Consider the following 26,979-nt stretch of genomic DNA (forward strand, 5'->3'; position numbering starts at 1 on the left):
GGGATCTGTCTTAAGCCGGTTCCGATTTCTTCTCCAACTCCTCAGTCTATCCCACCTGCTTGGACAGTGCTGTTGGCTGTTTCTTCTATCACCACCTTCACTCTCCAAGTGACCCAGAGACACACCTCTAAAATGCTCCTTTCCTTCTGATTTGAGACTAGGATGAAACTAGGAATTTAAACTATGCCCCAGATGTCCCACAGACTGGGCCAATCTACCACAGGCCTACTTCAGTTAGGTTTTGCTCTGACTCCTGGTTTGATAAACTCAACCATCTCTAGGATTTGGAGATGTCCTCCACTTCTTCTTTAGAAAACTCCTTTCCTGCTTTGTGCCAGGAGGGAACAGGGCTTGACACAGCTTAATCCAGTTAGAAGGTCAGGATTGATCTTCTGGCTTGGGAGGGAAGAGAAGGATCGGCTGTAGCCAGACCGGAGAGAGGCAGAGGGATTGAGGACACATAAGATAGTATTTGTGACAAACAGGACTAGAGAGTGTGGACAGTTCTTTCTAAGACCAAGACTGGGTGGATGAGGTCTGAGTTGAACGACCAAGAAACCCGAGCCTCAACTGGAGCTCAGGGGTGCCCGGGTAAATGATATCTGGGGGGATAAGGGTAAACGTTCACTTTCTCCTTTCTTCCCACTCCAGCCCCAGGATGTTGACCGTTGCTTTTCTTGCCATTCTTTGTGCATCAGCCTCTGCCAGTAAGCGTAAGTGAGAAACCAGGAGCCCAGCACTAGAGTCAGGGGAAGCAGCTTCCTGTACTGCTGGTGGCCAAGGCTGTCAGTGGCTGACTTGGGGTGGTGGGAACTGAGCTGTGGGGGGAATAAGGGTGGTGGGGAGAAACTGAGCTCTCGGGATTTCTCCCCCCAACTCCACCTTTCCCTCCAGTTCAGGCCAGCTCCTCCTCTTTCAGTGGAGAGTATGGAGGCTACGGAGGAAAGCGATTCTCCCATTCTGCAAACCAGCTGGATGGCCCCATCACTGCCATTCGTGTCCGAGTTAACAGCTACTACATCATAGGGTTAGATTCTTTGCGTTTCGGTGGTTTGGGGACCTTCCAGGATCTTACTAAATTGTGTATTTCTCAGTCACTTTGGGTCACATCTGTTTCAATCAAGTCACAGGGATAACAGGATATGGAAAAATTATTAGAGGACTTGGATTTGAGACCTGTGCTGTCGAAACCCCTAACACACCCACACTTGTGATCTTGGGTAAATCATATACCATCAACTCAGAGGGACCTGGAAGTTGTCTAGTTTTTCCCCCACCCAAGGTTTAAATCCCCTCTGGCATCCTCCATCTTTGCTTGATGGCTCTCCCAAAACTTTATCCTTCTGATCCTGGATTTGTATCCTAGCACAGCATGGACAAGTCTCTTCCTTCATCGGAGCCTTTCAGATGTTTGAAAAATCCCTTTTCTTGTTTCAAGTAGGGGGTGGGGGCCTGGTGGGAGTGTAGACTTCAAATTCAAGCTCTGATATTCACTGTCTGGGTGATTCTGGGCAAGTTGTTTTCCCTCTGTGAGCCTGTTTGTCAGCAAAATGAGGAGTTGAAGTTCCATGTATGATCTCCAAGGGCTTACCCAACCCTCACATTCTGTGGGACTGGCAGGGGGTTTGTCATCCCTGTCACTAGTCTGAAGGTCTCAGACTGTAGGCCAAGAGGTCCTGAATTCTGATCACCTTACTCAGTGTCTCCCTTTCTTCCCTCCTCACCCCTGCCCCTAGTCTCCAGGTGCGCTACGGCACGGTGTGGAGCGATTACGTGGGTGGCAAGTTGGGAAAGCTGCACGAGATCTCCCTGGACCCTGGGGAATCAGTGGTCCAGGTGTCGGGAAAGTACAGGAACTACCTGAGAAAGCTGGTCTTTGTGACTGACAAGTCCCGCGTCTTGACTTTTGGGAAAAACAGAGGCAAGAATTTCAAAGCTGTCCCCTTGCACCCCAACACTGTGCTACGATTCATCAGTGGCCGATCTGGCCAATCCATTATCAATGCCATTGGCTTCCACTGGGATGTCTACCCCAGTAAACACGAGAACTGCTGAGTTGTCCTGCAACACTGCAGTGGGGGTATGGGAACCCCTCACCACTAACCACCATCCACCTGTCTCAATGAAAAAGAAATAATAAAAGGGCATGGCTAAAGTGTGTGTATGGGTGCCTGCAGCTGGGGTCCACCTCTTGACTCTGGGTATGGATGTGTGACTCTCATTTCTGGCTATTCGTCAGACGTCAATCTGGGGAAGAGTGGGAGGATGAGGGAGAGAGGTGTAAGAATCCTGGGCTTTTCTTCATAATTTATTAAGAGGAGATAAGATTCTGGCCTGCACCAATTCTTTTTTTCAAGTGTTTACCCAAACTGGAGTTCTAAGGCTGAAGGTAAGACCTAGTTGTGGTTTATTGCGAAAACCCCAGATGTTCCACTCTCCAGCCCTTTTCTCCCCTTTGTCTTCCCCTTGAGATAGTGCCTCTCCACCAAAAGGCTGTCACCTCACTCTCCTGACCTTAACCCACTCACTGTACATGGGTGGCCTGAGCCATCATCCTTTGTTATTTCCCAGAACCCACCTGACTCCCAAAATTTAGCCTAAGTTCCTGCCAAGGGCTTTGCCTATTACCCCAGCCTAGTTCCTCCCCACCTTTACTCATAAGCCCTGGTGTCCTTGCTCAGCTCTCTCAGACTGCAGTTCTTTCCTCAGGAAGCCACCACCTCCTCAACAGCTTCTACTCTGCCAATATTACCCTCAAAACAAGGACATCCCAAGGTGGGGGGGTGGGGGGGTAGAGATTTCCATCATGGGTTTCCATGAAGAGAAGGGGCTGGTTAGAGTCCAGGGGAAGCATTAGGGTGACTGGATAGATTGAGCAAGGATACAAAGTTGCTTTGGAAATAATTCTTAGGACTCTAGCTCCTGGTCCTAAATTTTTGACAGTTTTTTGTTTGTTTTCTTTTGTGTGTGTGTGGTGGTGATTGGGGGTGGGGGAACTTACTCACTGCTCCCAATAAGTTTATACACATCCCAGAGAATCCCAGTCACATTTCTTACAATTAGACGAAGATAACAGTTATGCACATGTAATTTTACAAAGAAATATTAACATTACACAAACTTATGCCTAGTCTGCTTTTATAAAAATTCCTTTATTTCTCTCAATTCCATGGAATGGAATACTGTGCCACTGTAATTATATTTTTATTGAGATATAAATCACATAATGTAAAATTCACCCTTTTAGAGTGTGCCATTCAGAGGTTTTTAGTATGTTCACAAGTTGGGCAACCATCACCGCTCTCTAATCCCAGAACACTTTTACCGCCTCAAAAGAAACCCCATCCCCATTAAGCAGTCACTCTCCATTCTCCTCTCCCCCAGGCCCTGGTAACCCTCATCTACTTTCTGTCTCTATGGATTTTCCTATTCTGGACATTTCATACAGATCAAATTATACAACAATGTGGCCTTTTATGTCTAGCTTCTTCCATTTAACATAATATTTTCAAGTTTTATCCATGTTATAGCATGTATCAGTACTGCAATCCTTTTTATGGCTGAATCTGACAGACTTTTGACAGATCAGATATCTGGTCAACTGTAGGAAAGCCTCTGTTTTCACACTATGCCCACTTAAGGCACTGGCACCTCAGAGGCAGCATGGCACAAGGGGGCTAAGGGAAGGGATTGCTGGCTCTTATCTAGTCTACACATTAGGTTTGGCAGGAGATTATGATTGAAGAAAATATCCCCTTACTTAAAAACTTAAGCTTTAAAATTGCTGAATTAAGCTAATCACACATTTACCAAATATCCCCTGCTAGGATCTGGTTCTTTCCCTCTAGTCAAACTGTTTTATTGGTGCCATAACAAAGGTGTTTTTCATAGGATGCTAAAGGAGCCAAAAAGAAGACTAACTTTCTCTGGGAGGTCAGGGAAGACTGTGTGTGTGTGTGTGTGTGTGTGTGTGTGTGTGTGTGTGTGTGTGTGTGTGTGTGTGTGTGTGTGTGTGTGTGTGTGTGTGTGTGTGTGTGTGTGTGGTGTAGGGGAACAGTACTGGGCTCAGCTTATGCAGAAATATGAAGATATGAGAACTACAAGTGGTTCAGTACAGGTAAAATGCAAATCACAATTGGGCCAAAGATGAAGCCTCATGGAAAGGCAGGAACCGCGAATATCATACTGAACTATTTAAACTTTATCTTATGAGTTACGGGGAGCCACTGAAAACTTTGCCCAGGGGATTGATAAGATTTAGAAGAATATATAATTTTCCTGGTATAAGTGGGGAAAATGGACTAAAGGTAAAGCAGGATGAGATACGAAAATAGTTAAGAGACTAGTTCTAGATCAGAAATGATGTCTATACAAAGGCAGTAATATGAGGAAAAGGGAAGAATTTGAGAGATTTGAGGTGGAAGATAGGCTCAGAAGAACGTGATAACTGAATGCACGAGGGTGAGTGAAGGAGAATCTAGGAGAACTACCATGTTAGTAGCTTGGGAAACTGGGAAGACTGTTACTCTCTGAGATGGGGAATACAAAAGAAAAATTAATTAGCTTTTGGACCCACTGAGTTTCGAAATACAGTTGATTTACAATGCTGTGCCAATCTCTTCTGTACCGCAAAGTGACTCAGTTACACACATTCTTTTTTTTATATTCTTTTCCATATGGTTTATCACAGGATATTGAATATAATTCCCTGTGCTATACAGTAGGACCTTGTTGTTTATCCACCCTATATATAATAGTTTGCATCTGCTAACCCCATACTCCCAGTCCTTCTCTCCCCGCCCCCTCCCCCTTGGCAACCACAAGTCTGTTCTCTGTCTGTGAGTCTGTTTCTGTTTTGTAGATAGGTTCATTGGACCCACTGAGGTTTTGTTTTTTTCTTATACATTTATTTTTATTTTTGGATGCGTTGGTTCTTTGTTGCTGCGAGCGGGCTTTCTCTAGTTGCAGCGAGTGGGGGCTACTCTTTATTGCAGTGTGCAGGCTTCTCATTGCGGTGGCTTCTCTTGTTGTGGAGCACAGGCTCTAGGCGTGCGGGCTTCAGCAGTTGTGGCACGCGGGCTCAGTAGTTGTAGCACAGGGGCTCTAGAGAGCAGGCTCAGTAGTTGTGGCACACAGGCTTAGCTGCTCCGCAGCATGTAGGATCTTCCCAGACCAGGGCTTGAACCTGTGTCCCCTGCAATGGCAGGCATATTCTTAACCACTGCACCACAAGGGAAGTTCCCCCATTGCGTTTTTTGGGTTTTTGTTTGTTTGTTTTGCGGTACGTGGGCCCCTCACTCTTGTGGCCTCTCCCATTGTGGAGCACAGGCTCCGGACGCGCAGGCTCAGTAGCCATGGCTCACGGGCCCAGCCGCTCCGCGGCATGTGGGATCTTCCCGGACCGGGGCACGAACCCATGTCCCCTGCATCAGCAGGCGGACTCTCAACCACTGCGCCACCAAGGAAGCCTCCCCATTGAGTTTTGATGTATCTGTGGCACATTCTGGAATGGGGACATGTCTGGATCCAACATTGGGCAGAGGGATATTTGGGAATAAAGCTTTGATAAGAGTTTGATATAGGGCTTAGATTCAGGAGTCACCAGCACACAGATAATGAAGTTCAAGTGATGGGTGTGGAAGAAGTCACCCAGGGAAACTGTAGGCATATAAAATGATAAAAGGCTGAAGTCAGAGTGGACTGGGTAACACCAGAGTTTGACAGTTGGTCCGAAGAAGAAGAATCAGTTAAAGAAATAGAGAATGGAGTGGTCTCGGAGGTGAAGGGAAGGAGGAGTGATGCACTCAAAGGCAAGACAGAAATTTCAAGGAGTGGTTAATGCCTCTGAGAAGTCAAGAAAAGGACAGACTTCAGTTTCTTTAGCTTTGGCAATCAGAAGGTCACTTATAATCTTGACAAAGAAAGTTTTGGCTGGAACCTGAAAGTTGGAGCAGGCTGCAATTGGTTAAGGAATGAATGGGAAGTGAGGAAATACAGCGGCAAGAATTGAATATTTCAAGAAGTCTGGCTCTAGAAAGGCAGAAAATATGTAAGTAATATTTATGGGGAATGTAAGGAAGCAGGTTTTTTTTGTTTTTGTTTTTTCCTAGACAGGGGAGACGTGAGCATGAGTTAGAGTAGAGGCTGAAGATTCAGGAAAGAGGAGATAATCGATGGAGCAAGGTCTCAGAAGAGATTGGCAAGGATGCTTTATGTAGGTGTTGGAGCAGGAAACTTTAAGAGAGAAGAAAATAGAGTGAAGGTATAGGTAAGTTTGTATGTGGAGTAGGTAAAGAGTGAAACTTGAGGCAGTTAACACCTAGCCTTTACTTGTTCAGTTAAATAAGTAAAGTTACTTGCTGTGTCAGTCAGGTTCTACAAGAGAAAGAACCATGAAGAGTTATACGTACATATATACATAAAGAGATTTACTGCAAATAATTGGTTTATGCAGCTGTGGAGGCTGGCTAGGCAAGTCTGAAATCCGTAGGGCAGGCCAGCAATCTGGAAACTTCCAGGCAGGAGGAGATGGTGCAGAGTCTGCAGGTGGAATTTCTTCTTCCTCAGGGAAACCTCACTTTGGCTCTCTTTTCTTCCCTTCAGAATACGTTATTAGGTTATCAAAACCTACACTTTTAGTAACTTCATTTTATTTTTCAAAAAAGTTTTACCGCTTTATTAAAATATAATTGACAAATAAAAATTGTAACATATTTAGTGTACAAAGTGATGATTTGATATACATAGTGAGTCCCCAAGCTCCCACTGCAGAGCGCAACAGGGAGAGCCATGTCAAGGGAACACAGGGCCAGGTCTCTTGAGCAGCCCCAAGAATAGAGAGGCCTCAACCTGCACAAGCTGATGCAGTCATCCAGGAGACAGCTGAGGTCAAATCCCTAAACAACCATCCCGACAGAACCAATTCTCTAGTAACAGAAGACTCCCTTTTAGGCTACAGCTCATGGATTTCAAGAAAGTTTTTGGTCCAAAAAATTCAAGTCTAGCCAATGAAAGTGTGCAATTCTTGGTGTTATCATGAATGTGGACCTGTATGTGCTGGGGAAAGACAGCAAATACAGACCAATTTTTTTTTTCCTAAATTTTTGTTCATTTATTTTTGGCCGTGTTGGGTCTTGGTTGCTGTGCATGGGCTTTCTCTAGTTGTGGTGAGTGGGGGCTACTCTTTGTTGCGGTGCGCAGGCTTCTCATTGCAGTGGCTTCTCTTGTTGCGGAGCATGGGCTCTAGGCATGGGCCTTCAGTAGTTGTGGCTTGCGGGCTCTAGAGAGCAGGGTCAGTAGTTGTGGCACACGGGCTTAGTTGCTCCGCGGCATGTGGGATCATCCCGGACCAGGGCTCGAACCCGTGTCCCCTGCATTGGCAGGCGGATTCTTAAACACTGCGCCACCAGGGAAGCCCAGACCAATTATTAACATAGGCTATATGAGAGAACATTAAGGATGACTTCAGGTAGGAAGACTATATTAATATGTTTACATGTTAACATGTCATACATGTTTATCTATTTCAGGGAAAACAGTAGGGAGAGATGAAAAATGGAAGAGACAACTAACATTTATTGAGCACCCATTTTAAGTCTGGTACTCTTCAAAATTACCTCATTTAATTGTGACTACAATTCTATTGGAAAGTAGTAGCATTGTTCCCATCTTTCAGATGAAGTCACCAAGACAGAAGGCAGTTGATATGTTTGTAGGTGATGAGAGTCACAAGGACAGATGTCAGAGGTCACTGTGTCCCCTCCCCACAAACTTACACCCTTGCCTATTCCCCATTAGTATTTAATAACTGAGCAAACTCAAGCAAAAAGAAACTTTTTTTTCCAATTCTCTGCTTCAGTTTGCCATCAAAATGAAATTCACCCAGAAACACTATGAATCTTAGTAGAGCAAATGAAAATGAGATCTGTTATCCTTAGTACAAAATTAGAGCTAAGAAAAATTACATTACTTCACTTGGTCATATTACAAGTATTTATTAGGTGCCTGTGATGTACCAGGAACTCTGCTAAATGTTGTTATTATACTTGTTCAAAGTCACAAACATAGTATGTAGCAAAATCAGGATTAAACTCAGGTCTTTCTGATGTTAAAACCTGGGCATTTTTCACATGTCCTTGATTTTCAAATATCTTAGAAACAAAATCTTACAAGGAATGCCAATATGAGGATCACACGGTTGGGAAATCATGTCATGCTTCCACACGCGAGTTTTGACAAATGCATATGCCTGTGTAACCCAAACTACTATCAAGATATAGGACATTACCATCACCCCAGAAAATTCCCTCTGGGCCCTTCCCAGCCACTTCCTGCCCCCAACTCTCAAGAGGCAATCACTTTTCTGACTTTGTCACCACAGACTAGTTCAGCTTGTTCTGCATTCAATCTGTTATTACATATCATGTAGCCTTTGCACTCATGAGAGAATAAGAGTGAAAAAGCAAACATCTTAGTATTGTTATGAAAATAGTTTTAACTTGATAGAGACCAGGGACCCCCATTTTGAGAATACCTGCTCTAGAGATTACAATATTTTGTTTTGTTTTAAACATTAATATTCTTTTTTGTCTTCTCAAGGCAACCTCTGCAGAGCAAGCCTCATCATTCCAGTGAGCACAGCAAACTTGCCTATGCACAGCAGCCACCAAAGGTGACCTCAGTGCCTTTAGGACAGGGCCTGTGTACAGCTTGGCCGGACCCCCGGGAGCTCCTCTGGGTAGTGTCCACCCCACCCCCTGTGGCTCTTATGTAATTAATTGTACATGAAATGAATGAAAGGTTGTCCAAGTTGGGGAGACTGGCATGGTTTCTTGGACACCCATGGTGCTCTATTATCTGAGGACTCCTTCTCCACCTCGCCCCCCAAGTCTGGTTCTCTCTTTTCCAGCCCACGTTCTCTTCCTCATCACTGTTGCTATGCCTGCTGTCCCAGATGACCCTCATTTAATCTTTCCAGGCTTGAAGGACAGAATTATCTGCTTCATCCACTAGTCTCTTTCCAATTTTTATGGCGTAAGCTCTTGTATTCAACTTGCCTCTGCTCTCCTTTGCTACTTAAGGATCTAGTTTGGAAGTTTTTTAAAAAAATTACTGTTTCTTTCTCTTGGAATATCAGGTGTTTAACAACCCTAATTTCCACCAGGCAGATGCAGATCTTGATACCCTCCCCTTATAATTCTTTGTTTATTGTCTGTCACCATCACCCAGTCCCACACCCATCTCCCCGGCGAAAAAAATTAACTCCAGGAAAATAAGAACCACATCTGTCTAAGACAGTGGCTAGCACACTACAACTGAACACTGTGAACGGAATTACCTTATTCTGTTTGAATATCAGTTGTTTAACAATCCTAATTTCCACCAGGCAGATGCAGATCCCTAGGAAGCAGATCCAACCATTATTCCCTTTCAAGAGCTGAAGAAATGGAGGCACAAAGAGGCTAAATATCTCTACCCCAGGCGGCCTGGCAACAAAGCCCCGTACATAAGCTATTCTTTCAACCTCAGAAGCCCTGACTCCCTGACCTATGCTCTTTCCACTATTTCTGGCAGGTAACTTACCAAATATCTGGGAACTGGCAACAAATGTGAAAACATGAAGAGCCCCTGTGTAAAGCGCAGGGAAGACCAAACTGCTAGTCAACTAACAGTTCTCGAAGTGTGGTCTTGGAAATTCTGGAGATCCCTGAGACACTTTCAGAGGTCTCCAAGGTCAAAATTATTTTCATAATAAAACTGAGATGCCGTTTGACTTTTTCCCTTGCATTCTTCCTTGGGTATACTGCCGAGTTTTCAAGAGGTTATATGATGTGTGATATTACAACAGACTGACTACAGAAGCAGACATGAGAATCCTGGTGTTTTGTCTTGAATCAGACATTAGATTTGTAAAAATGTAAAAAATGTCACTCTTGTAACTATTTTTTTGCTTTGGAAAATACTCATTTTTAAAATTAAAATGTTTTCTATGTTCTATGTAATGGGTTTGTTATTGTAATTTTGGGCAATTTTTTTAATGGAGATATAATTCACATAACATAAAACTTACCATTTGGGGCTTCCCTGGTGGCGCAGTGGTTGAGAGTCCGCCTGCCGATGCAGGGGACACTGGTCCATGCCCCGGACTGGGAAGATCCCACATGCCGCGGAGCGGCTGGGCCTGTGAGCCATGGCCGCTGAGCCTGCGCGTCCGGAGCCTGTGCTCCGCAGCGGGAGAGGCCACAACAGTGAGAGGCCCGCGTACCGCAAAAAAAAAAAAAAAAAAAAAACTTACCATTTGTAAGTGTTCATTTTAGTGGTTTTTAGTACATTCACTATGTTGTGCAACTATCACCACTGTCTAATTCCAGAACATTTCCATCACCCCCAAAAGAAATTCCATACCTATCAGCAACAGTCCCAGTTCATCAACCCCTTACCATCCCTTGGCAATCATGAATCAACTTTCTGTCTCTACATATTTGTTTCTGTAATTTTTAAGTGCATTAATACATGTTTTAAACTTGTATTCATTTCTAACACAGTAAATTTGGATAAATAAAGTCCATATAAACATAAGATCTTTGGGGCCTCAGTTTTTAAGAATTCAAAGGGATTCCAAGGGCCCAAAATTTGAGAACCACTGGTCTAATATTTGGTTTTTGATAGGCTGGACATAATGTCTAAATCAGGGCCCTACCAGGAGCTCAAAGATGGGATGATCATCCCTGGTTAGCTTCCAGAAGGTATAGGGAACTACTTAACAGACCACTAAACCCACAGGACATGGGACCAAGGGTGAAGTTGACTAAGTAACACACCGAGCCATGCTTTAACCCTCACTCCAACGTGTTGAGTGCTGAGTTACAAAGTAAAGAACATCCGAACTGGTCTCCTCGGCTCAGACATGCGACATAAGGGGACACAAATGTCACCTGGCCTCTGCATCCCAGAGTGGCTGTGGGCTCAGCAAGAGGTGAGTGCAGCGTGATTGTCCACAATCCAGCCAGCCTGGGCCTGACCTAAATTAGTGACCAGACGTTAAAGCACCGATGACTTGTCCTGAGGGCAAGTCCCCAAACCCACAAAACAATTCCCGCCTCACAAGCGCGAGAAACAACTTTTGAAGCAAGAAATTGTAAAACTGAAGACCACTACTAGTCGTTTGGAATATTCCCATTTCCGCGAACATCTTCCTTATTCCTATAATGTGTCTAATTATGCCACTAGAATAGCAAAAATTGTATTCAGTTCAGAGAAATTTTGGGATAAATCGATGAAGTGCCTTCGACCACCCTCTGCTTGATTCGTACCAAAATTCGTAATTATTTGAGGGGGTAAAAAAATGAAGCGAAAACTCTACACTTAACGCAAATCTATGCCTCGAAACCCAGAAGGTAAAAGAAACCCAGTGGCGCGCGGCGCTCACCAGCTCCCCCGACGGCCACTGTCGCCAACGCGTCGGGCTCCGGAGTTTGCGCGGGAGCGCCAGTCGGACGTCAACGGCCGCGTAGCCGACGTGCGCGCATGCATTCTACTCCGGGGGAAACTTTTTCTTGCAAGACCCGGAGGCGAGCCCTAGAGGGCGGAATAGGGGCGAGGCACAAGCTGAGACTTCCGGCGGCAAGTAGCCGTGATTGGTGGAGCCCGGGAAAGAGGGCGGGGCAGCGGGAAATTCGAATGGAGAGGCGGGCCCAAGGAAGGAGTAGGATGGATGCGGGGGTCCCGGCGCGGAGGCGACGCGAGATGGCGACGGCGACCTCGGGTACGCGAGCCCGGGCAGGGTGGGTGCCGCGGTCTGGAGACTTGTGGGGCGATAGGTCGGAGTCCGGTCCCGGCTCCGCGAGTTGTCCGGGAGACCCAGGAATAGCGCGGGGGCGGGGGGCGGGGGGGTGCTGGAAGTATGGGAGTCGTAGGCTGCTTCCTCCTCACTGTTTCTTGCTCTCGACGCAGATCAGTAGACCCGGGTTGAGACCTGGTTCCGGCGCACTTTTGAGCCCAGCACACTTTTCCCTTGTGAGCTTCAGTTTTCTTCGTAAAATGGGGACAATGACCCATCTCAGATTACAAGAGAAAGCGAGCGAAGAGTAGCTAATACTCTAACCATAGGGACAAAAGGGAGCTGGATGCGCGTCTGGGGAAGGGTTCATGTATGACATGTTGTTTGGGTGCAGGGAGATCCCTGAGAGAGGTAAGAGTTTCAGACGGGCTGCAGCTGGGTGAGCTGACAGCATAGGATGTGCTGGGATCACAGAAAAGGGAAATAAGGGACTGTTTGTCTCCTTACGCTCTAGCCTTGGCAGTCAGCGGTATTTTAGGGTTGGAAAGGCTGTTAGGACATTCAGAATCTTGTTCTGCTCTCTTCCTGTAGACTGAATTCTGATCAGTGATTATAATGGGCACCATAGTAATTTATTTGAGACCTTAGTGTTTGTCAGCCCCTGTGAAGAAACAGCTATCTAGTAGGATGTCAAACACATGCTGAGCCCTTGCTAGGTGCCAGGCACAGTTGTAAGTACTTTATGGTGATGAATCATTTAATCTCCACACAATGCTATGTGGTGATTTACTGTTATTGTTCCTGTTTTACAGATGAAGAAACTGAGGCATAGATGGGTTAAAAAGCTTGCCCAAGTTAACATAGCTAGTAAATATTGGGGTCTGAATTCACACCCAAGCAGTCTGATTCCAGAGCCTCTGCCCTTAACCATTATGCCCAAGCAGATGATATTCCTGCTGTCTGAGCACAACACCCCCTCACCCTTCTAAGACCCACTGTGTCTGGTACACAGTAGATATCATAAAAATGCTTGAATGAAAATTGTCCCTTCCCTAGAGGAGCTTATAATCTTTTCAGTAGATAGTCATATAAATCTATAACATGAAAAGCAACGAGAGATATATATAACCTGCTATAGGGAGTGCAGAAGCTGAAGTAAACCCTTGGGTATTCTGGGAAGACTTCATTAAGGAAGTGATATTTGAAGTGGGTTTCAAAGGTTGGATAGGAGTTTGCCAGGCTTTCGTGGGATGAAAAGACCACCAAATGATCGATTTCTTTTTTATGATGTAAAGAGAGGCCAAAGATGCTCTCTTTGGCTCAATTTCCTCATCAGTAAAAGAAGAGTTAAGTTGAATAAAGCTTGGAAATTGTGGGAGAGGGCAAAATTAGGAGAAATAATTAGAAGTGCTAGCTTTGCCCAACCTTGAAGTTGCTTTTATGATGAAAGGGCTAGACCATTGGCAGATGTGTGCATGTGACTCTCCATCTGTCCTCCGCCGGACTGTGAGCTTTGAGGCAAGAATGGCAGTGGCCACTTTTATGAAGAAAACAGGAAACGAACAAGCCAATGTTTTATGTTAGTCAGTCAGATCTTAATTTGTTCAGTAAATATTCCCTGAGAGCCTAGTCTGTGCCTGGCATTGGGAATATAAAGGTGAGCAGAGTTCACAGTTACTTGGAGAAGACAGACAAATATGCAGTTACAGTGGAGTGTGATGAGTGCTTGGATGGAGAGCCCATGGAGAGCCATGGGCTCACCTAACAGAGCCTTAATTGGGCAGTAATTTTACAAGGGAAGGTTTTTTTTTAGAGGAAGTAAGGTGTAAGGATTTACCTCAATTGCTTGGGAGGCGGCAGGAGGTGGTAAGGAAGATATTCCAGGGAGAGAGAATAGCATATGCAAAGGCCCAAAGGTGTGAGAGAACTTGGTGTGTTGTAGGGATTGAAGGAAATTCATTATGACTGAGAGCTTACAATACAAGGAAGGAAGTGGAGGGAGAATGATTGGAAGAGAATGAGACTGGAGGCAAGGAGACCAGCTGGGAGGCTGTTGAGATGAAGACAACCTTGGCAAAGATTGTGCAGTGGGGATGGAGAGAAGTAGACTCATTTAAAAAGGTAGACTTGACAGATGTTAATGAAGAACTGGTGTGGGAAATGAGAGAGAAGGTGGAGTTAAGAAAGACTCTCCCATCTTTGGGATTGGTTCCATTTATTTACACTAGAGAGCATAGAAGGAAGATGGGGTTGCAGGGAGATGGGGAAGGATTCAGTTTGAGATGGGTGGAGTTTGAAATACCTGAGAACCATGTAAGAAGAGGTGTCAGGGCAACAGCTGGGAATGCAGATCCGAAGTTCAGGAGAGCCTGTGGTGTGGAGGTGTCAATTAGGAGTTATCAGCTTTGAGGCAGTAACTGAAGCCAAGAGAGCAGGTGACCTTGCCCATGATTAGTCAGTCAGTAGTGGTTCTCAACTAGGGGCAGTTTTGTTCCCCGTGGGGACATTTGTGATGTCTGGAGACATTTTTGGTTGTTACACTGGTGGGACAGGGGGTAATGTGCTACACTTCCTACAGTGCACAGGGGGTCCCACCCCCAAAGAATTGTCCAGCCCCCAATATCATTAGTGCAGAAATTGAGCAACCCTGATCTGGAGAGAGGATAGAAGGAGTTTAGGAAAAACATTTAAGACTGGCAGAAACTGAGAAGGAGTGAATAGAGAGCTGGTGGGTGGCAGGGAAACTAAGGGAAAAGTAGTTTCCCAAAGGAAAGCAGATCAAGGGTGTTGAATACTGCTGCGAAGTCAAACAGGATGGGGACCTATCTTGCCTATTGTATTTAGCAGTAAGGAGGTCATTGGTGACCCTGCTGAGGGCAGAAGTGAGTTGCTGCCTTGAGGGGAGTGAGTAGCAAGAGAAAGTGCAATAATAACAATAACAATAGCTTACGTTGCTGAGTACTTACTGCCAGCACTGTGCTAAACATTGTATGTACATTATTTCTCTGACTCCTCACAGTCTTATGAGGGTAGATACTGTCATTTTTATAACAAGTAACTAAGGCTTCAGCTTCCCTGGTGGTTCAGTGGTTAAGAATCCGCCTGCCAATGCAGGGGTCACGGGTTGGAGCCCTGGTCCCGGAAGATCCCACATGCCGCAGAGCAACTAAGCTCCCTGAGCCACAACTACTGAGCCCACGTACCACAACTACTGAAGCCCGTGCGCCTAGAGGCTGTGCTCCGCAACAAGAGAAGCCACCGCAATGAGGAGCCCACGCACTGCAAGGAAGAGTAGCTCCAGCTCGCCACAACTAGAGAAAGCCCGCGTACAGCAACGAAGACCCAACACGACCAAAAATAAATAATTAATTTTTTAAAAAAGGTAACTATCAAAAAACAAACAAAAAAAAAACTAATGCTTGAAGAGGTTAAGAAGCCTTCCCAAGGTCATACAGCTGGTAGATGGAACTTGTCTCCGACTCTAAGGCCCATGGGGATACAAAGATGAAGGGGCTGAGAAGGCCCGAGGAATCACATAATGAACTTTGGAGTTAGACCTTCATCTGAAACTGTCACTAGCTAGCTGTTGACTATGGGCAACCTAGCTAACCTCTCTATACTGACGTTTCCTCATTTGGAAAATGGATGAATATATAATAAAACACTTACTGAGCTTTTATCAAGTACCAGTGCTGTGCTAAGCACTTTTACATGAATTACCTTATTATTGCCTTAACAGCCCAACGAGTAGTTATTTTTATTTATTCCCACTTTTACAGGTGTGAAAATTGAGGCACAGGAATGGAAAATCATTTCCCCAGGTTATTTAGTTAGTTGTAAGTGGCAGAGCTGGGATTAGAACCCAGGCCATCTTACCTTGAATTTTTTCCAACCTTGAATTATTACCAACCTGCTTACTATGTACTAGTTACTCTGTTGACATTTTACTTCTTTCAATCCTTGTTAAGCTCTTCCAAGGCCCTCCCCACCCCATTTTATAGACAAGGAAACTGGGGCATATGGATGTTAAATCACTTGCCCAGGGTCACAAGCTAATAAGTGTTAGAGCTGGAATTTAAATTCAGCTCTGTCTAGCCAGAGTCTCTACTCTTTCTTCAACACCAGACTTCCCCTTCCCTTTGTATTGATCACTGAACTTCCTTAAGTGCTTCTGTATCTGCCATCTTCCTCTGTTCTCACCAAAAAAACCCTGGGAAAGATAGGAAAGGAGAGGCTCCTGCACACATTTTTGACAAGTCAGTGAACCTCTTTGCATCTTAGCTTTCTTATCTGCACAGGTGCCTCTGCAGGTTTCTACTTACTTCTGACTTTTAGGATTGCCATGAGGGTCAAGTGAAAACTAGATGCCAAGTGCTTTGTAAACCTTACAGTGAGAAATGGTGTTACTAGCTTCATTTGTCAGATGAAGGAACAGAGGCCCAGTTTTTGTTTTTTTTTAATATTTATTTATTTGGCTGCGTTGGGTCTTAATTGCGGCATGTGGGATCTTCCTTGCGGCACGCAGAATCTTTTGTTGTGGCATGCAGGGTCTAGAGTGCACGGGCTCAGTAGTTGCAGCACACAGGCTCAGTAGTTGCGGCACGCGGGCTCAGTAGTTGTGACGTGCGGGCTTAGTTGCCCTGCGGCATGTGGGATCTTAGTTCCCCAACCAGGGATCGAACCTGCGTCTGCTGCATTGGAAGGCGGATTCTTAACCACTGGACCACCAAGGAAGTCCGAGGCCCAGTTTTTGGAATGGACTGTCTGCTATGTGTATAACTTACTTATGCATAAGGTTCTTCCCAGGGTTAGTCCATCTTTTTGTCCTGCTGTTTCTGTGTGGCCAGCCTCTTGCCTTATATGAGGCCTGTGGTTCCCAACAACCAGCTGCTACCACCAGCAAAAAAGGAGAGAGTCAGAGCTACCAAGAACTTTCCCATATACCCAGTTGGTACATCACAGGGAGGCAATACGACATCCTCATTAAAAGCAGATTTTTAGAGATGAGATCTAGGTTTGAATTCTGCTGTTAGCTGTGAGTTACAGCATGGTATCCTCCAATATAAAATAGAGAAATACCCTCCTCATAAGATTTTTTTCAGCCCATTCAATCCTCACAGAAATAGACTTTTTTTTTTAGTTTTATCTTAACTGTGTTTTCTGATGATAAAAATAATTCATAATCCCCCCCCCCAGCCCCCTGCCAAATGACTTAGATTTAATTATGGGAAGCAAACTAAACAGAAATCTTACCATAGATGATTGCATGTTAGCGCCTTTGCAAACTGAGCTGGGACAGAAAGGGACTGGGGTCTGCTTCTTAACCTCATCCCTTCCAAAGATGTCCACAGTGTCATTATTATTATTATTTTTTAATGCAAACATTACAGCATTACAGAACTGGGTAACATAGAAAATAAACCCACATAATCCCCCATTGAGAGAAAACCATCATTAACAGGTTGGCGGTGGGCATATGTATGTATGTATGTATTTATATGTATAATAAACCAGGTAAGAAACAAAGGCACAGAAAGGTCAGGCAGTTCATTGACTGATTTTAGATAGGGGCATATGTCAACTCTTTTAATCCTAGAACAACCCCATGAGGTCCTGGTCTGCTACACCTTGACTGATCAAAGTGTGTCCCACCAGCAGTAGCAGCATCACCTGGGAGTTGCTAGAAATGCAGAACCTTAGGCATCTCCCCAGGAACTGAAGCCAAATTCATATTTTAACTAGATCTTCCAGGTTATTTGTGTATACATTACAGTCTACACCCCACTGGACCTACTTACTAAGTAGGATAGGAACTGAGGCCAAGCTTGGGGACACCCACAGCATGGCCAGGGTGGAAAGAGCTTCCCCCAAAATGAGCTGTGGCCCCCAGCCCTCCCAGTGGTATCCGCAGGACCCCAGCCTCCAGGCCTCCTTCCCTGCCTCTGTTGTCACGGTTACGGGGGTCTCTAGTCTACTAAGATGCTGGGGTTTTGTTCTGCTTATTCCTCTGAAGAGCAAAAAGACACAATGTAGATTATGGTACAAGATAAAGTAATAGCCGCATGGCTCCAGGCATAAAACACTGAGGTGCTTGGAAGAGCTGCTGTGCCTCTACGAGTGCCTTCACTGGTAAAATGGGACTAACAGAAGCTACCTCTCAGTGACACCATGGAGATTAAAGTGTGCCTAGCATGTAGTCAGTGCTTCATAAATGTTAACGTTTGCTAAGTACGCAATCTGGTTTACAGTCCCAGCCTATAGATAATCTCTCTCCTTCAAACCCCACCCCACCCTGCCCCACTGCACTCTGCCTGAGACCATGTATTTGATTCATCTTTTTCTTCCATCCTGCCCTTCTGTGCTCGCCATCACCAAGAGAACACACAGTTCTCCTGCCTCACCAGTTCTCCAAGGGGGCCGTGCTTTCACACCTCCGGGCTTTTGCACGTGCCTTTCTTTCTGCCTGGAATGCTTGGCAGTGACCCTACTCATCCTTCAGGGGTCAGCTCAGTTAACTACCTCCTCCTCCAAGACCCCTACCCTTACTTCTCAGCAAAGCTACCACCATACTTCACACCTAAAAATTGTCTTCTTCCAGGAGCCGGTCGCTGTCGGCTAAGCAAGGTGGGAGCTGGCCGGCGCCCACCTCCAGCTCGCGTAAGGGTAGCTGTGCGACTGCGGCCATTTGTGGATGGAGCAGCTGGAGAAAGTGATACCCCCTGTGTACGGGGCCTGGACAGCTGTTCTCTAGAGATTGCCAACTGGAGGAACCACCAGGAGACTCTCAAATACCAGTAGGGTTCAGGCCACTCTCCCTCCTATCCTCTCTCTCCTAGGCCTGCTCACACTATCACTTGCCCAGACAGTTTCTCAGACCTTCCTCCTCAGGATCCTTGCTCCTTCCTTAGCACAGCTTTGTTCGCCACACCTTCGTTTGTTCATTCAGAAAATGTTCATAGGTGCCCACTGTGATAGGTTCTCTGTAGGATACTGTGGGGAAGACTGGGGGCTGAATCAGACACAAGTTACTGTTCATGGTCTTACAGGGGAAATAGGCACAAAGTGGGGAAGGAGCAGCAAAGGTAAGCAGGGGAGCCCCACCTCGGGTCTTGGGGAGGTGTGGGAAGGGTTGGGGGAGCACAGACCAGCTAGCCAACCCAGGCTACAGCTGGGTGGTGTTGGAGACAACCACTTACGTTTGGGGACAGAACTCACAAGGGCAGCTACTTTAAAATTCCTTTGGAGATTTGAAGTTCAGCCTCCTTGGCCTGTTATTCTAGGCCAGAGGGTGGCAAACTACAGTCTGCAGGTCAAATCTGCCGAGAATCTTTTTTTTTTTTTTTTGCTGTACGCGGGCCTCTCACTGTTGTGGCCTCTCCCGTTGCGGAGCACAGGCTCCGGACGCACAGGCTCAGCGACCATGGCTCACGGGCCCAGCCGCTCCACGGCGTGTGGGATCCTCCCAGACCAGGGCGTGAACCCATGTCCCCCGCATCGGCAGGCGGACTGTCAACCACTGCGCCACCAGGGAAGCCCTGCTGAGAATCTTTTTGTAAATAAATCTTTATTGGAACACAACCACACTCGTTTATTTACATATTATCTGTGGCTGTTTTCTGCCCGACTGCAGCGGCAGAGTTGAGTAGTTGTGAAAGGAACCATGTGTCCACAGAGCCCCAAATATTTACTATCTGGCTTTTTATGGAAGAAGTTTGCCAACCCTGTTCTCGGCCCTTGACAATTTGGTTTCAGTTTCTTTCCAGCCTTATTCCCCCTAACACATGCTACACTCCACGTATACTAATCCCTGCTGTGGCCTTAGCCACAGCTTCTCCGCTGGAGTGCAGTGAATGGACTACAGGTGTGTTGAGTCTCATCTAGTCATAAGCAGCATCCTCTCTTTACTTCATTACTGTGTACAAATACTACTTTCTGTATATCCTGTGATATACCCTGCCCTTTCATACCATGTCTTGTTTGTGTGCTATTTTTGATAGAGTATCTTTCTCTTCTCTGGCAAAATCCTCCTTCCCCGGGCAGAGTGCTACTCCTCCTTGTGCGTTCCCACCTTCGTTTCCTGAATTGCAGCAAAGTATGGGTATCTATCTATGCCACCAGGCTGCAGAACTCCCAAGAGCAGGGACATCAAATTCATCTCTGTGTTTCTACGCCAATACAGAGACTGGGATGGAACGGTGTTCAGTGGGTGCTTTCTTAGGTCTTTGTGCAAGAAAAAGGATAGAGACTCTTAAATCTGAGACCAGTTTTATCCTCTTGGTCTGGGCGAGAATGGAACCCTCCACTAATCCCCTCCTTTCTTCCTGCCTGCAGGTTTGATGCTTTCTATGGGGAGAGGAGCTCTCAGCAGGACATCTATGCAGGATCAGTGCAGCCCATCCTAAGGCACCTGTTGGAAGGGCAGAATGCCAGTGTGCTTGCCTATGGGCCCACAGGAGCAGGTGAGGAAGCCAGATACAGAACAGCTATGGGTCAGAAAGGACTCGGGAGTGGGGAAGAAATTCTCACAGCTCTTTCCACTCCTTTTCCAGGGAAGACGCACACAATGCTGGGCAGCCCAGAGCAACCTGGGGTGATTCCCCGGGCTCTCATGGACCTCCTACAGCTCACAAGGGAGGAGAGCGCTGAGGGCCGACCATGGGCCCTCTCTGTCACTATGTCCTATTTAGAGATCTACCAGGAAAAGGTGAGGCCCCTTTCTTATCGGGGAGGGAAGAGACAAAGGGTCAAAATCAGACCCAGTTCTGGAACATGAAGCTCTGCTCGAGCAAGAAGGCGTAAGACCTGGAAAGACAGAGGTTGGGGTAGTGGATGGCACAACTCTGAGAATCAGCAGAGAAAAGGAGCCCGATAGCCAGGAGGTAAGCAGCCTGTAACTGGAGGATTGGCCCTACCTCCCACTGCTCAAACAGGTATTAGACCTCTTGGAACCTTCATCAGGAGACCTGGTGATCCGAGAAGACTGCCGAGGAAACATCCTGATTCCGGGCCTCACGCAGAAGCCCATCACTAGCTTTGCTGATTTTGAGCGGCATTTCCTGCCAGCCAGTCGAAATCGGACAGTAGGAGCCACCAGGCTCAACCAGCGCTCCTCCCGCAGTCACGCTGTGCTCCTGGTTAAGGTGAGGCCCACTGACAGGCTTGAGGACCAGGGAAGCCCCTGGAGCCTGAGCTAAACTGGAGCCCTTGCTCTTACCCCCAGGTGGATCAGCGGGAACGTTTGGCCCCATTTCGCCAGCGGGAGGGAAAACTCTACCTGATTGACTTGGCTGGCTCAGAGGACAACCGGCGCACAGGCAACAAGGGCCTGCGGCTGAAGGAGAGTGGAGCCATCAACACCTCCCTCTTTGTACTGGGCAAGGTGGTCGATGCGCTGAACCAGGGCCTCCCTCGGGTGCCCTACCGGGACAGCAAGCTTACTCGCCTGTTGCAGGTCAGGCCTCCCATCTCGGGTAAAAGGAGCTGGAGAAGGAGGTTCTTAGGCCTCCTGGGGTGTTGGGGAACAGCAGTCAGATAAGGGGAAGGTGGGGCTTCTGACCCACCCACCCTGCCCCATCCCCGTCCCTTAGGACTCTCTGGGTGGCTCGGCCCACAGCATCCTGATCGCCAACATTGCCCCTGAGAGACGCTTCTACCTAGACACAGTCTCTGCACTCAACTTTGTAGCCAGGTCCAAGGAGGTGATCAATCGGCCTTTTACCAATGAGAGCTTACAGCTTCATGGTGAGGACTGGGGTTGGTAGGAGTGGAAAGGCCCAGTCTGGACAGCTGGGGAGTTTGCTGAGTCCACCAAGCGTCAGCATGGAAGTTGACACCCCCTTTTTCCCCTACCCTGCCATCTTCCCCTAGTCTTGGCACCTATTAAACTGTCTAAGAAAGAACTGCTAGGCCCATCAGAAGCAAAGAGAGCCCGAGGCCCTGAGGAAGAGGAGACTGGGAGTCCTGAACCCCCAGCAGCTCCATCTTCTACCTCCCAGAAACTCAGGTGAGCAGAGAGGGAGGGGTCTTGGGCATATTCCCTTTCCTGTTGTGTCTGGGTTGGGTGCAGAGTAGCATTGGGTTTAGCCTGTCGGATCCTTGAGCTGTAAACTTGTTCTTCCACTGGATTCACCCAAAATCCTCTACTGAATTCACTGAAGTGCTAAGATCAACCTCCAGCCTTGACGCTGCAGCTGGGGGCCATAAGGAGGCTCCCCCTTGAGCTCCTAGCCCTGCCTTTCTGTTTTCCAACCCCTTTAGGCAGTCAGCAAAATCTCACATTTTGGCACCGATGTTTCAAGGATGAGTACTTTTGCTTCTGGTTCAAGGAGTAATGAGGACCCGGTCTTTCAGGTCCCAAGGGTAAGAGCAAAGCAAAGGAGATAAGAGATGAAGAGAGATGTCTCATTGAGACTCAGTCTGTATGTTAGAGTCCAACCTTTCTGTGACTTTCCATGGAGTCAGTTGCTGTCCTAACTTTGCCCTGCTTCTACCCTCAATCCAAACAAAGCCTCTCTAACCCAGGGAGGTGTGTGGCCTCCCTCCCTGGTTCTGATAGCCCCACCTCATGGCCCAGTATGCACTAATATTCAGGTCACCCCTGTTTAGTGGTCTTGCTTTCCGTGTCTGGCCACCTAGCCCTTCAAGGAACCAGCTGCAGTTTGAACTTTGTCCTTTTTCTATCCCTAACCCAAGTAAAGCTTCTCTAAACTCTATAAGTCCTAAGACTAGAGGCGGCCAAGGATTAGTGTACAGTCTGCCCCAGGGGACTACTGTAGTGAAGGATGGCATACATAAAAAGGTGCCTGGTGCTTGTGTTCACTTGGAACCCCATCTCTCAATCTTGTCCTTCTTAAGCCATTTGTCAGCAGTCCCCTCGCCTATGTGTACAGACTCAGAGAAACACACACACCCATACATCTGTATTATGTGTGAAACAGGCAAGGTCTCTGTCAGATAGGCATCTTGGGTAATCTCAGAGAATGGGGCACATCAGACCTAGACAGACCCTGCCTTCAGGGAGCTCAAGTTTCAGTAGAGGAAGCAAGATGAGAACATCAGTATACCATGCAAGGTCGATAGTACAGAGCACAATAAGGAAGGAGGATCCTCTTGTTCTGTGAGAGCCGGGAAGGAAGAAATGACTTCTGTGTTCACCCATATTTTCTGATCCTGCTCTTCTAGGCACTTATACACAAAGAACAGGACAGTCTCTGTCCTCCAGGAGCTAGTTCACAGTGTAGGAAAGAAGATATACAATCAAGCTGGCATCGTGGGAAAGGGGGCATCAAACTGACTTTGAATGATAATTGAGATCAGGTGTGAGGGGAAAAATTCCAGACAGAAGGAACAAATGTTAGACATTATCATGTTCAGATTAAGTCAGGACTCTGTTTGAATGGGCCTTTCCTACTGCTCACAGGAGAAAGGCTTGGCATTTGAGGTCTTCAGTAGTTTTCAGAGCCCTGCTGAAGATGACCTCCTCTGAATCTTTCACCGACTACCCCTCCAAATGGACAGGCACCTGGCCCTTGCTATCACCTTATCACGGTCTCTTACTTTGTTAGACAGTGAGTGCCTTCAGGGCAGGGTGGTGTCCTAGACGCCATGAATACCTGCCACTCAGGTGTTCATTAAATGCTTCTACTCATCTGATCTCCTGGCATCCCTGAGAAGTTACTTGGGCAGGTAGAGATCAATCCCCCTTCGCCTGAAGAAGGCACAGCACCCAGAGAGTCTCGATGACTTGTTCAGGGTTGCCTAGCAAGTTAACACCAGGGTTCTGGAACCACAGAAACACCAAGTTAAGGCAGGATGAGGGGAATCTGCGGCTGGAGAGGGTGATGAGAGAAGAGGTAAGTGGGGAGTAACCTCTTTGTCTGCTCAGCCCCCTACAGAAGCTAAATAGCATGGACCCAGCTATGGTGGAGCGCCTTCTAAGCTTGGACCGTCTGCTGGGCTCCCAGGGGAGCCAGGGGACCCCTCTGCTGAGCACCCCGAGGCGAGAGCGGATGGTGCTTATGAAGACAGTGGAGGCGAAGGATCTGGAAATTGAGGTAAGTGTTGGGGGGTTGGGGCTGGGATTCCTACTGGCCTTGAGAAGCAGCCTGAGGATCTTCAGATAGGGAAGGACACTGAAAGGCTGGACCAGCATCCAGTTTTCACCCAACACTGGAATCCCTCAGTTCTCCAGCTTCTGCTTGAATGTCCTTAACATGGCTGAACTTTGAAAAATAATTGAGGTCAGATGTGAGGAGCTGAGAGAAAAAAAAAATTCCAGGTAAAAGTACAAATGCAAGACACTGCCATTTCCTAAAACTCAGTTCATATTAAGTGAGGACTCTCTGCTTGAACTTCCCTTCAGTATTTCATAAGGAAGCTTGTTCCACCTCTGGACAGCCCTGATCATTAGAAAGCCCTTAATTACATTGGGCTCCAGTTGTCTCCTGGTAATTTCTCCTGTTGGTCCTCGCCCTGCCCTTTTAAGGCCTCAGAGCCCTGCACACTCACTGTCCTAATCTACTGCCCTAAAGTTGGTTCTGGGTCATATCTCTCCCTGATCCTTTCTAACAGAGGCTTAAGATGAAGCAAAAAGAACTGGAAGCCAAGGTGCTGGCCCAGGAGGCTGCAGACCCAAAGGAGAAAGAGAACTACTCTCCCACAATGCTCCGACCCCTTGCCCGCCGCACAGTCACAGTGGCTAAGCCCCTCAAAAAGGCTGTGGTGATGCCCCTACAACTGAGTAAGTTTGGCTCTGGTGACCAGGAGGGCCCAGATAACAGAGATCTTAGAAGGAAGGAGGTGTTTGGAGCAGCTGTCCTCATGTCACTCATGTCCTCCCACCATGGGAAGGGGGAGGAGGATGTGAAATAAGAGCTGGGTGCACTGCTCCCGGGCATTTAGTACCATGGGGTACACTGACCAGTGCATGACTGATTATCATGCAAGACCAACTGAGATTAGTTTCAAATACAGGTATAAGAAAGGCCGTGTGGAAACAGAACAAAAGAAGATTAACTCAGGCTGGAGGGGAACTGGGGAATCAGTAATGGAAGAACCAAGTGGCTACTGGGGGGCTGAAAAGTGGCCTCTGCTGTGATTCCAGCTCACAATTCTTGCTTTCAGTTCAGGAGCAGGCAGCATACCCAAATGCCGAGATCCATATCTTGAAGAAGAAAGGCCGGAAGAGAAAGGTGAGACTAGCGGAAGGCTTAGGCTATACCTAGAACCCAGGAGAAGTAAGTGGTAGAGAGCTCTAGTGGGAAGAGTACTGGCCAAAGAGTTACATGGCCTGTCAGAACACTTATCAGCTATTTACAACTCTTCCAAGTTGTTTACCCTCTGAATGCAGTGATGTCTCACAGGGCATTTAGGATGAAATGCAGTAATATGAATGTACTTAGTGGGTTGGGTGTCCATCACCTGTTACTTTCCTTTCTTCGTGATGGCTCTTACTCTCAGTAGCTACTTACTAGGTACAGTGTGCAGCCTGGGTCCTGCCCTCTACAAACTTCAGAGCCCATTTAGGCAAACAGCCTAAACAGTCAAGAAATGAAACAACACTGAAAGACCTACCTAAAAACTGAGATGACATCGGGAGTGTGTCACTTGTTGAGTACCTTCTATGTGTTTTCCTAGGGGTGAAAGAGCTTATTCTTTCCTTTTAGAAGTGAGGAACCAGATTTAAGAGCTTACTATGTGTTTTACATTCATTAACTCATTTGATCTTCACAGCAACACTATTCTACTCTTTCACAAGTCGGATAAAATGAGAATCAACCCAGAGAGTGACCAGAGGGAAGGGTTTTGGGACAGACACTGTACAAAAGGAGAAAGAAAGAGGCTGGGGAGGGCCGGGAGGTAGGTGCTGTTAGGTTCCTATCCTTGGCAGAGGAGTCCAGAGTGGTGAACAGCACCCGGCAGTAAACCACTGCTGTTACTGCTGTTTCTGTCACTCACCTCTTCCTGCCTCATAGCTGGAGTCCCTGGATGCCTCAGAGCCGGAGGAGAAGGGTGAGGACTGCTGGGAGCTACAGATCAGCCCGGAGCTACTGGCCCATGGGCGCCAAAAAATATTAGATCTGCTGAATGAAGGGTCAGCCCGGGATCTGCGCAGCCTGCAGCGCATTGGGCAAAAGAAGGCTCAGCTCATCGTGGGCTGGAGAGAGCTCCACGGGCCCTTCAGCCAGGTAATGGCCCAGGGAGGACAGCCCCGGAATGGAGTTGGGTGGGGGGAGCCTGGCATTCCCTAGACCCCTTCCCCATCGCTGCTGTCCTGCCAGGTGGAGGACCTGGAACGCGTCGAGGGCATATCCGGGAAACAGATGGAGTCGTTCCTGAAGGTGAGCTCACGAGACTCGGGCCCCCTCCTCCCTCTAGCCTGTGCCCTGCCCGGCCCTAACGCCGGTCTCCCTTTCCCTCCTGTGTTGCAGGCGAACATCCTGGGTCTTGCCGCGGGCCAGCGCTGTGGGCCCTCCTGACTGCCGGCTGTCCTCCTCCTTCTGCCTTTTTTTTTTTCTTTTTAAATCCTTGTGTAATTGCTTGTCCTGTAAATACAGTTTTCACTCCGTTGCTTCAGCCTGATTCTTGGGACTGCGAGGGCGGGGCCGCGGTATAATTGCTTTTGGGATGGGCCACGAGCTTTACGGGTTAACTTCTTTGGGCGCCATCTTTGGGAAAACACGAAGCAGTGCAGGATTGTAAATAAACCGCTGGAGTGGGAGGGGGAAGGGACGGTGGCCGAGAGGACACAAAAAGCTACCGCGAGAGTCCGAGGACGACAACCGTTAGGCGGGCGCGCGCTTAGAGTTTAGCCCCGCCCCATCCGTACCCCCGGCGCGCGCTCCCCTACTCTCCCGCTCGGCAACGACAGCGAGCTTGTGCGCGTGCGCGCGAAATAACGGCCGCTGGTGGAGGGAGGCGGGGGGTGGAATCTTTGAGGGGGGAAAGAGAAGCCGCCCCGTCTCCCGCGCGCCCACCACCTGCGCCATCGTCAGCCAATCAGCGGCCGTCTCAGGGGTCTCGCGCTTAGGGCGACTCCAGCTGCTGGGTGGCTCCCCCGTCCCTCCTCCCGCCAGAGTCCCTCTCGTACCTCCCCCCTCCCGCTGGCCTCGCGCGCGCTCGCGCTCGCGCCCGCTCCAGCCTCTTGTGTGTCCTCGCGCCCCCCGCCCTCCCTCCCTCCCCGCGCGCAGTGTGCTCCGCTC

General features: G+C 47.5%; 2 protein-coding genes across 2 annotated transcripts; both read left to right on the top strand.

The window, feature by feature from the left end:
- Positions 1-658: 658 nt before the first annotated feature.
- On the top strand, positions 659-2,055 carry ZG16 (zymogen granule protein 16; the record flags this gene model as incomplete). The annotated part of the gene is made up of 3 exons (XM_082671615.1): positions 659-713; positions 895-1,027; positions 1,737-2,055. 3 exons carry the CDS (start codon positions 659-661, stop codon positions 2,053-2,055), a joined length of 507 nt encoding a protein of 168 aa, XP_082527741.1.
- A 9,632-nt stretch (positions 2,056-11,687) lies between these two features.
- On the top strand, positions 11,688-26,348 carry KIF22 (kinesin family member 22). The gene is made up of 14 exons (XM_082671353.1): positions 11,688-11,764; positions 18,378-18,573; positions 20,111-20,238; positions 20,329-20,483; positions 20,710-20,919; positions 21,000-21,230; positions 21,367-21,520; positions 21,647-21,782; positions 23,664-23,832; positions 24,350-24,518; positions 24,902-24,969; positions 25,753-25,965; positions 26,059-26,118; positions 26,209-26,348. Exons 1-14 carry the CDS (start codon positions 11,710-11,712, stop codon positions 26,254-26,256), a joined length of 1,992 nt encoding a protein of 663 aa, XP_082527479.1. The 5' UTR covers positions 11,688-11,709; the 3' UTR covers positions 26,257-26,348.
- Positions 26,349-26,979: the final 631 nt, after the last annotated feature.

The sequence above is a fragment of the Grampus griseus genome (assembly GCF_964374135.1).
Source record: "Grampus griseus genome assembly, chromosome: 14".
Classification (NCBI taxonomy): domain Eukaryota; kingdom Metazoa; phylum Chordata; class Mammalia; order Artiodactyla; family Delphinidae; genus Grampus; species Grampus griseus.

Bases quoted from the DNA above. Each gene is read 5' to 3' on its own strand.
- KIF22 (XM_082671353.1), top strand. From the start codon at position 11,710: ATGGATGCGGGGGTCCCGGCGCGGAGGCGACGCGAGATGGCGACGGCG. The intron at 20,484-20,709 runs GTGAGGCCCCTT...CTGCTCAAACAG, and splicing joins TAGAGATCTACCAGGAAAAG to GTATTAGACCTCTTGGAACC. The intron at 25,966-26,058 runs GTAATGGCCCAG...CTGTCCTGCCAG, and splicing joins TCCACGGGCCCTTCAGCCAG to GTGGAGGACCTGGAACGCGT.